This window comes from Nematolebias whitei, chromosome 14 (assembly GCF_014905685.2).
Source record: "Nematolebias whitei isolate Nwh7 chromosome 14, NemWhi1, whole genome shotgun sequence".
Lineage (NCBI taxonomy): Eukaryota > Metazoa > Chordata > Actinopteri > Cyprinodontiformes > Rivulidae > Nematolebias > Nematolebias whitei.
In genome coordinates, this window is record NC_056511.1 from 14,168,195 (window position 1) to 14,179,573 (window position 11,379).

Below are 11,379 nucleotides of genomic sequence, written 5' to 3' on the forward strand. Positions count from 1 at the left end.
TTTTTTTTTTTTTTTTTTGGTGCAATTTTGACTTTTACTATTTTCTTGTTCCCAACATCTCACTGATTTCACACTAGTGTCATAAACCTAATACAGACCTGAAGGGGACACATATCAGTGTAACACTGGTCTGGTTTTGTTGTAAAGTCAAACCTTCTAAATTCCATGTCGTCATCTGAACCTTTGCCGTCCAAACGTTACTCGTGTCCGTGGGAGTGCAGTCGCCATGCCCCTCTCATGCTGCCTGGCTCTGTCTGTGCAGGCTGCAGCTCTTCGCCGTGCTGACCCACCCACTGCTCTTGTTTGATTATCCACAGCTATCTTTCCTGAACAGCTTGCTGCTCAACCCAGCTGCGCTGCTGTCTTTGGAGCATTTATGTGCATGTCAAAAACTGGCGTTCTTTCTGCCACAGAGATTTTTCTTCATCGTGATGTGCGGCAAATCACTATAAAGTGAATCTTCTTGTTTTGAGATCAGCCTCTTTCAAGTTTGAACTATTATTCAGCATGATTGATCTAAAATGTACTGAAAGGTTGTGAGAGCTTTATCTTCATTTTGTGCTAGCATTGATTCACTGCTTCTGTGGTATGTTTAGTCAAATTAAACATCTGCGACTTTAAAACCTAGCATTATTTTGGTGTTTTATGATCAAAGTGGAAATGAGTTTCATATGATGACTGTGGATTAAATTTACATGAAATTATCATTTTCTCTAGCATTTAAACACTCTGCATGCACTCTATTGTACTTGAGATGCACAGAGTGTGTGTGTGTGTGTATTTGAAATTGTGTGCCTGAAAAGTGTTGGACAGGCAGAGGCAACTGAAGTGGAAACTCTAATCCAAACAATGTAGCTGGGCCTCACTTGCCAGTGCACAGGGAAAGCACCATAGAAACAATCCCTGTATATTTCAGTTTCACTTCCAGTCAATTACTTCATTGTGATGTGAATTTAACATTTCTAATGGCATTCCAGGATCAGGTACTAAGCACCTTCATGCCCTGACTTTATTTATTCTGCTCGTGTTTAAACTTGTACGTCAAAATAAAAGTCTTCTTCTCTTTTCGTGTCTTTATCCTCTCCCCGTCTGGAAACATGGCTGTTCTTTAGCTAAGTCGCTTCAGGAGTTTGCAGCTGTCATACAAAACCTGGAGGATGAAAGAACAAGGATGGTGAGTGACTGTAAAAACTCTTATGTTGCAGGTTATTTTTAAGAGATCATGGGATTTTTTTTTTTAAGTATGAAACCTTTGGTCAGGTCTAGAAAATGTTTTTCATTTTATATGGCGCTATAGTCACAAGAAAGATTTCAGTTCCTGCAAGTCAGCAGTTTAGAGTTAGAACAGCTTTCGTCTCTGTGACCTTTCAGCTGTGTCGTTGTAAGTTTACTGTAGGTTGTATCGCTTTCCATCAAGTAATTATGGTGGCCGACAGGTGCAAATGAGCCGCAAACAGCTTAACGTGCCGCAAACACATGAATGTTACAAACTTTAAAAAAAAAACAAATGCAACAGAAAAAAACTGCATTAAAAGAAAATAGGCAGAAGGAAAAAACATACAACCAGCAAAGAAAAAATACTGCAAGTATATGAATCACTAAACCCCCACCCCAAACAGCTGCAAACAAGAACCGCTGCAAACTCAAAACGGAAGTGCACCAGACCAGTAGGGGGACTCGACCACTATCTGGGACCAGACCCAGCCACTTTCTAGAATCATAATACTTTTATAATATGCAGGGATGTATAAAATCTCTCAACTAAAGAAGTTTCAGTACTGTAAGGAAATAAAAAGTAGCTACTGTTAAAGATAAAGACAGAAAATTAAACATAAGTAATGGCTTTAAATCATGCAATTTGCTTTTTCATAGGAAACCCAGAGACAAAATAGTAAGATAACCATAAAAAACAAAGCATTAGAAATATTTGCCGCAGTATGAACTTTTTCAGAATTAGTCCAGCTAAGATGATTTTGCACATTTCTAAGACCTGTCACCGTAAAGTAGTACTCCCAATAATTTTCGTGTGGCTGTATCACTGATATTAGTGTTTGGATAAGTATAAAAAGTCTTTAGCAATTTAAAGAGCAGGCTAGTTTTTAAACTATTTTTGCCATATTTCAAAATATTTTCACCCAAGTTCACCAATCTTGATGAAGTAAACGCATATTACCTTAATGCCAATATACTGTGGATCCAATAGGACAGGAAATATGTTTATTAGATACTCTTGGTACTGTACAGAATGAAAACAATGATATTTAGGATTTTTCCTTCAATTATTGGTGATACCATCCTTCTCAAGACACGTTCAGCCCCGGTGCTCTGATTTTTGTTCAGCCAGGCTAAAAATAACCAGAACACACTTCTCTTTAACATAAAGTAAGTTGATGCCTTAAGTACTCTGTGCACATTAAACTCCTAAAATGAGCCACTTACATATAATGTCTGTACAGTGGGTCTGGTCCCAGATGACTTGATGGTGGAGTCCCCCTGCTGGTCTGGTGCACTTAAGTTTTGAGGAGTGAGTTTGCAGCGCTTCTTGCAGTTGTTTTGTGTTTTATTGTTTTTGATATTTGCAGCATTTTTCCTTTGTATTTATTTGGTTGGTTGCATGTTTTCTTTTGTCTATTTTCTGTGATTGCTGAATTTTTCTTTTGCAGTGTTTTTTTCTGTTGCATTTTATGATTTATTTAAATTTTGGAGTTTGCGTCAATCATGTGTTTTGTAGCACGTTTAGCTGTTTGCCACCGTGAATAATCACACTATTGTCTGCCTTTTGCTTGTGATGAACCGTCAATCTTTGTAATAGTTTCAGTTTATTTTATGAACAGGAAATGGTCGAGCTGATGACTCAGTCAGTCTGATTGAATCTGTGCGTTTGTGCTCCTCTGTAGATCGAAAACGCCAACGATGTTTTGATTATTCCTCTGGAGCGGTTCAGGAAGGAGCAAATCAGTGCAGCCAAGGTAAGAGCAGCAACTTCCTCATATTTACAGGATGAGTTAAAAAAAAAAAAAAAAAGACTGGACATGCACATGCTGCAGATGAACATTGATTGATGCATAGTGAAGCATGAATCAATAAATCTCTTCTGCAGCAGCTGCAACACCCAAATAGACAGTTGATAATGATTTACTCCCATATTTGTTTTGCTTTTACAATAAGGGGTGGCTTGTTTGTTTCTTTTTGGGTTTTATTATAGTTTATAATCCTACAAAGAGAAATATTAATAAAGTTACAGCTTGAATTTAGTTTGGAAATTTGCTTAAAAGTTATCTAACTATTAAATATGGTGCAGAAAATTGTAAGCTCCTAAATTTTAAGCACCGAAAATGTATACCGTATTTTTTGGACTATAAGGTGCACCGGATTATAACGTGCAATATCAATGAATGGGTCTGTTTTCATATATAATGCGCATTAAGCGAAACAAAATAGCCAGATAAGTCAAACTTCAAGGTTCGAGGTCAGTAAGCACAACCAGAATTAATACATAAGGCACACTAGATTATAAGGCTCACTGTTGATTTTTGAGACAATTAAAGGATTTCAAGTGTGCCTTATAGTCTGAAAAATACGGTACATCATCCCAACTTGTGCCATAGTTTTTCCATCAGTATGCATAAATTCTTCTTTTTTTTTTTTTTTTGTGCAACCAGAACAAAAGTGTTAGGGCTAACGTGTTATTTTATGTCAAGAAACAACATATTTGTAGCCATTTGGCTGAACTTTGAAAACATATGCACAGTCTCATGATGTTGTTAGATGTCACATTCATAGTTTGTGTTGTGGATGACTCCCACCTACTACCACATCAAGTTAACCGTTTGCTAATGGACATTAGAGGTGTGGCCATCTAAATGAATCGACTCAGTTAATTAATTAATTATTAGGCGTTCTTCTAATGATTATTTTGCAAATGTTTAATTCAAATCCATTCAGTTTTTCATGAAATACTTTGCTAACAGACAGAGATGATTCCAAACATTGTTAGCACTCAGAAAATATGTTGGGGATCAGTCTCAGCTACTACCACACCAAATATTAGATCAATATCTGTACAAGTGCCTGAGTTGTAGCCATTTTGGTTTATAAAAAAGGTCAGTTGACTGTGGCAACCATTATGAATTAAGATGACTTTAACAGTGAATCAGCTGGAGATTCAAATCCAGTGAATGTTTTCCGCAAGTTTCATTAAAATTTGTCAAGTGGTTCATGAACTATTTTGCTAACAGACAGACACACAGACAAAAACATCGTCTTCTGCCTTCACGTTTCAACGTCAGATGGTTATTTCATTAGAGAAACCAAAGAGAATGAACTCTGGGTATATTTTTGGTTCCTGTAGGGGAAATGTTAAGACATATCTGTGAAATATAAAAACAAAAACTCTTCAACATCTTAAAAGTTAACACTACAGAGATAATTTGCAGTAAACCCAAATTAACGTCATTATTAGTGTTTTGTCAAGGCTTTTAAGATGTCTAAGTGATCTAAACAGGAGATCGGAGAATAGTAAAATAAAAATCTAGCAAAGTTTTCAAGTTCAATATTTTTGGGGGGTAATCCTTTGCCCTACGTAATAAATGTGGCATTTGTTGTTTTGTAATCTGCTTATCCTGGATCATAATGCTCCTGCTTCATGCAGTCATTAGTCAGACAGTCGAGATGAGCAGCAGCAGGGGGTTTCTGAAACATTCAGTGTCAAACATGATACTGGTACACAGTGTGCTAGCACCCTTCGCTTCCCGCAGCTCATTGTCTGATCTTGGCATTGGGATTAGATTAGGAGATGAATTTACAATTTTTGAGGTCACCATGAGGGATGTGCTAATCCAAGTTTAGCTCTAAAAAGATCTGCTAAAATCTTCCCCTGGCACAGTTTCACCCTGCTCTCAAGCAACAAACCAAGAGGCAGTTTTACAAAATGAAAAGGAAGGAAATTAATTTGACCTACACACAGTGTTAACAGTTTAGAAAGACTAAACATCCCACATGCTCTGAAAACACCATTTGCTCCACCCCACTTGAGCAAGGCCTTTAACCCCCAGCATCTGCTCCCTTGGGTGCTCTAGTGCAGGGGGTTCTCAAACTTTTGGGGTTCAGGGACCCCCTCATCACCCTCATGTTTATTAAATAATTTTCTTCAATTTGTCTCTTTAATGCAATGGAAATATTTGTGTACCATAAATACTTAAGACCTGTTTTTTAATAAAGTTAATACAATTTTTATGTTTTTAAACATGGGGTATTTTTCATTCAAGACACACTTAGTTAACATTTTTAATTTCAACTTCCAAAAATTACAGTTTTGAGAAAATTAACCGCATCAGAAACCACTTAGAAACTTTACCTATTCACATAATGAACATACATGTATTGCTACTTCGAATTATTACAGGAAATTCTTTACATAAAACTGAACAGAATAGCAGCAGTAGTCATAGCAAGTAGCAGGACTCAGTTTGTAAACCGATCAATGCCGGAACGCAAATAGCAGGCAGGGCGGTCTGGGGGTCCTCCCCCAGAAAATGTTGAATAAAGTAGATACGATTTCCTGCATTTTGGTGTATTTTGACAGGTTGTTAAACATCTATGTGCTTGTAAATAAACAAAAATTATTTAAAATAATAATAATAATTATTATTATTTTTTTGGACCTCCAAGCGCTGGCTCGTGGACCCCAGTTTGAGAACCACTGCCCTAGATGGCAGCTCTGTGCTCCACACAGAGGGTTGTGGTAGCTCGGTTGCGTCAGGAACGACATCCGGCCTAAAAACAATCGCCAAATCCTTGTGCGAGTTGGTTCGCTGTGGCGACCCCCGAGGAAGGGAGCAGCCGAAAGAAGAAGAAACAAAAAAGAGGCTTATGTTGTGTAAAAGCCTTACTCTAACTATGATCAACTCACTTGAGTAAACACGTTGAGCATAAACAAAATGGTATATTTGACCTGCACACGTTTTGCTTTCAGTTTCAGTTTGCTTTACCATATTTTTCGGACTACAAGGCTTGTGAATCTCTTGGTGTGTTTAAGTGTGCTGTTACGGTGCAACGTTTTCAATACATTTGTAATTCAGTACATTCATGTCTGCGTTTAACAAAACAAATGTTTTAAGTTAATTCAGCACTGCGTTTATAAGCTCAAACGTCCAGGTAGACAACAAAAATGGCTAAATCATGTCATCTGGACCTGTTTCAGAAACATGATTTAGCCATTTTTATTAAATCAGCACAGTTTTTTCAGATCGGTATCGGATCGCTATCGACCTGTTTTTATCTGCGAGTATCGGTATTGGATCGGTAGTGCAAAAAGTGGATCGGTGCATCCCTAAGGTTTATATTCCGAAAAATATGGTAATATAATTTGAACCAAAACGTCAAAAACCTAAATAATAACTAACATATATATGTATAATAACTATTATTGTTTTACCACTAGATCTCCCATTAAAGATTAGTTTCATAACACAAGTGGGTTTATTTTTATTCTAAGTCATATGTGCCAAATGTGGCCCTCGATGACATCTTATCTGACCCCCAAGATGACATGTTAAACGTAAAATAATTCTTTCCCTTGAATTTTTTCAGTAATCTTTGATTACGATGTCGAAAGCACAACAGAGAACATCAAATGGGACCAATCAAACAGGTGCTGTATCATTCTGTGAGGATGCTGCCACCTGCTGGCAGAAAACATAAATAACACATTTTTTAAATCAAAGCTTAGCAAATTTAGTTTTGATAAATGAAAGAAAAATAAATGTATTTAGTCAATTTTTGTTAGTTTGAACTATATCATGAAACTTACTTTGAGGTACCAACATTTATTTTGGAGTAGGCAAAATTTCCACAGAGTATGAAAACTCGGGGTTGTTCAGAGTAGTTCTCATCTGATGTTTTCTGCAGCTGCCTTTTATTCCTCCTTTGGGCGGAAGGACTGGATATGCTGTCAAAACATGCTTGTAATGAACACCATTGCATCATTTTGTCTGTTAAATCAAATGTGATCAGTAAACAGAGGTGTGCCTCACTGGTATGCAGCCTAAAAGCTGCTTGGTTCAATGGAAAATGTTTGACCAGCAGATTAAAGCATGCCAAAACTTGCTTGACAGTTTCTCCTATTATCTTAATTTTCAGTTTATAGATCATATTCTTTCACTTAATTAAGTAGGAATATCTGTTAAAACAGCATAAACATACTCAGGATTATTAAATTGTATGTTTCTAATACTATATGCACCAGTTTGGTTGTACTTTGACTTTAACTTTAATGAATAATAACGAAACAGGCACATGTGAAGTAAAAATCCACTTTGCCTGAAGGAAACCCACCCTGATGTTCTTCCCTTCATGACTTCCTGCACCAGAGGTGGGACGTTTCCAAGTTCCAAGTGCATTTACTCGAATACTGCACTAAGATCACATGTAAAAGGGTTTCCCTTTATTATTTTTTTTTTGTCTTGAAGGTTTTTATTTTAGTTCACTCTTAACACTTTACCACAACAAAGAGAAACACTGTCATTTGAAAATAGCTAAATTGATGTGACAGCTTTGGCTGCTTTTAACATTAAAGTTTCATGTAAGAAGTTTTAAAAATAGCACAGCCTTTTTTTAGTTATTGGCCTACATTTCAGGTTTCTTTTTTTTTACCAAAACGAAGAACCGAGGAAGCGAACAAAGGATGAGAACAGATTTGTAAATGAAAACCTTAATTTTATTTTTATCTGTTTTAGTGTCGCTATAGCAACCCCTCAGGTTTATGTTCTTCCATGTAAAACTCTTCTGTGAAGTAATCCGTCGTACAGCATATATAACATTCTACATAAACCCTCTGCCTGCTCCCTTCTGTAGGGATCCCCACAGCAATTTGACAATGTTTTTAGTATCAGGGGCTCTTCCTGTTGCAGCCTGGACTCGAACCTGCAGCCTCAGGATTATAAGACCGCATCACTGACCGTTGAGCAACCACAGCCTCACAGCTACAGACTGATATTTCTAAATGAATATCTTGCGGGGTGATAATTAGTCCCTGCACTTTATGCTGTATTTGTTCCCGTAATAAAAATAGACATTTTAAATACTTTTTAGCTTCTACTGTGTGTTAATATTTATATCTCCTCATACTAAGTCACATTATTTAGGTAATTGTTTATTGATCCAAATTCTTCTTGTTGCAGACAAATAAACAAGAGAATCATTCAGAGAGGAGCCCAGAAGTCATTCTGGACACTCCCCAGTTTGTTCCATGTCCGCGTGCACACCCAGCTCATCATCCCTCCATGTGTCTCTGTCATGTCAGCACGCTCACTTGGGATCAAGTAGTCCATTGTTGAACAGCTGCACTTCCTGGAGCGATCATTTCACTCCGGATTCTTGGAAAAATGCAAACTAAAAAATGTTTGGCAGTACAACGGCTTAGTGGTTAGCACTGTTGCCTCACAGCAAGATGGTCCTGGGTTCAAACCCTGGTTTGACCTGGAGTTTGCATGCTCTCCTCGTGTTTACGTGGCTTTTCTCTGGGTGCGCCGGTTTCCTCCCACAGTCCAAAACATGCATGTTGGGCTGCCTTCAGGCCTCCCTTGTAAAAGAGAGCCGTGAGCTCATTTGCATTTACCTCAATAAATAAAGATGAATAATAATACAGTAATATTTTATGTTTCTTAACTGTGTGAATGTTTTTGAAGCATTCACATTAATGTGATCAATTTTTCTTCCGTACGTTTTTCAGCATATATCTCGTTCCACAATTTTTGTGCTATTTCAACAAATCATAAATCTAAACATTCAGAGGAGACGGGTGCTATGACTTTTGGTATTGGTGCATCTTTCGCTTTTTCAAATATTTGGCCTTTTCCGCCACTTTTTTCCTCAAAGAAAATGAATTGAGCTCATTTTCCATCCTTTAGATCTGTTTACAACCTTTTACTGCTCCTTTCACATTTTGTTCTGGTTCAGCTTCTTTCAGCTTCCTTGTGCAAATTTAAACTTTTTTTCAGCTACTTTCAGCAGTTTTTTTTCAGCAGTGTTCTGATCCTTTTAGATTATTTCTCCTAACTAAAACATTTTTGTGCTTCTAACTTCTTTCTGCTAATTTCAGCTTATTATGCTCCTTTCAGCTTATTTATGCAAGTTTCAGCTTTTTCTGCTATTTCAGCTACTATTCAGCAATTTTATGCTCATTTTAGCTTTGTGGGCTAATTCTGCACTTTTTGCACTTATTTCAACCTTTTTCAGCCTAATTCAGCAAAAATGTGCTCTCTCCTCTTTGTTATGGTAATTTAAGCTTCTTTCTTCATTTTTAGCTTCTTTTCAGCAGTTTTTTTGTGCAAATTTTTACTTTTTTCAGATAATTTTAACTTCTTTGTGCTCTTCTGCTTCTTTAAGCCTGATTGGGCAAACATGTGCTTTCTGCATTCTTCCACTAATTTAAGCTTGTTCTACCTTTTCAGTTACCTTTTAAGCATTTTTAGCTAATTTCAGCTGTTTTCAGATACATTTATTTTTTGTGGTAATTTCTACTGCTTTCAGCCTAATTGAATTATTTCTGCTAATGGCAGCTTGTTATGCTCCTTTAAGCCCATTTCGGCTACTTTTAGCTTTTTCTGACATTTCAGCTACTATTTAGCTCTTTTTATTCTAATTTAAGCTTTTTCAGCTAATTCCACATTTTTTAGCGCATTTCAGGTCTTTCTGTTTTTTTCTGGTAGTTTAAGCTTCTTTCTGACTTTTCAGCTACTTTTCTGGTGGAGTTTTTTGTTGCTAATTTCAGCTCTTTTAGCTAATTTCCTCATTTTTGTGCTAATTTCTGCCTATTTAAACTTAATTCAGCAAATATGTGTTCTTTCTGCTTTCTTCTGCTAACTTGGGCTTGTTCTTCTATTTCAGCTACATTTCAGCATGTTTTTAGCTAATTTCAGCTGTTTTTGAGCAAGTTCTTCAACAATAATTATTCATACTGCATTTTCACAGGAAATGCAGTTTCTCTCTTTCATTTTGTTCTTGTTCAAAGATTCTTGCAGCCTAACTTGTTTATGAATTGATGCCACTTAAAAAATACAGAAGCATCATATTTATATGAAAAGGTAAGATTTGATGTTAAACGCATACTCTGAGCGTGACATCTTGCATCATCACAAGATCGCTCATAACCTCATTTTGAAGGTTTGACCAAAGTGGCTACAGCTTCTTCATCTCACAGCACAAGATGATCTTTGTAAAATACTAGCCTGAAAGGTGTTGTGGGGCATTGCTACAAGGAGTGCTGGGCCTTTTATTTTTGTTTCAGGTAACATTTGACCTTATTTATTTTTTATTGTATGTGACAGGAAGCCAAGAAAAGGTATGACAAAGAGACGGAGAAATATTGCGCAGTCCTGGAGAAACACCTAAGCCTTTCAGCGAAAAAGAAAGAGACACAGCTCCATGAGGTCAGACTGAATGTCTTTGTCTTTCAGCTTTCTCACGAGGAAAAATGAAATTCCTTCTTTACTGACAAACCTGTGCTAATGTATTTCTGTTTCAGGCGGACAGCCAGGTGGGCAGCGTGAGGCAGCATTTCTACGAAGTTTCTCTGGAGTACGTGTTGAAAGTGCAGGAAGTCCAAGAGAGGAAGATGTTTGACTTTGTGGAGCCTGTAAGACATTCATTTTCTTTTTATTTCATAATAAAAAACCATTACTTGGACATATGGAAGTATATGAAGATGCTCAAAAAAAAAAATTGACTTGTTTTTGCAAACTTTACTTTTTTTGGGCTTGAGGCCACCTCTGCTGTGGATTTGAAAGAAATAAGAATGATTTGTTGCGCATAAACTAAAACTTTTATAATATTAAATCTACTTTTGAAACACGTCTTTGTAGTTTACTTTGACCTTAAATTGTTGATTTCTTTCTTCCCCCTCCTGTTCGTCTTCTCTCCTTTTTCTTCTTCTTCTCTTACATTTGTATGTATTCCCCATCATTCTGTTGTCTGCTTGTCCCTTTCCTTCTTTTCCTTGCTTGTTGTCCTCATCCGTTTTATTCCTTCACCGTTTTTTCTTTTTTTTCTTTCAGCTGTTGGCTTTTCTTCAAGGCCTTTTCACTTACTATCACCATGGATACGAGCTGGCAAAGGACTTTAACCACTTCAAGACTGATCTTACCATCAGCATACAGAATGTAAGAACACAAAACGCACACTAATATATTTTACCACCTAGTACAACTTGACTACGTAAAGCACTAGTGATCTAGAAGACTTGATCAAATGTGCTTTGATTAAATAACATGTTTCAAGGGCTTTCAGAACCTCTAAGTTATCAGAATAAATGTTTAAAATTTAATTCATTGGCATATATATATATATATATATATATATATATATATATATATATATATA

The 11,379-nt window shown here is 36.6% G+C and overlaps 1 protein-coding gene across 1 annotated transcript in view; it reads left to right on the top strand.

Moving 5' to 3' along the window:
* The window catches only part of LOC119420841 (rho GTPase-activating protein 26), a 111,625-nt gene that overhangs the window by 42,291 nt on the left and 57,955 nt on the right, over positions 1-11,379 (top strand). Inside the window, exons 3-7 of the mRNA XM_037688266.1 lie at positions 1,113-1,174; positions 2,898-2,969; positions 10,329-10,430; positions 10,526-10,636; positions 11,055-11,159. Of these exons, the coding sequence (XP_037544194.1) occupies positions 1,113-1,174; positions 2,898-2,969; positions 10,329-10,430; positions 10,526-10,636; positions 11,055-11,159 (452 nt within the window). The remainder of the gene's footprint in view (positions 1-1,112; positions 1,175-2,897; positions 2,970-10,328; positions 10,431-10,525; positions 10,637-11,054; positions 11,160-11,379) is intronic.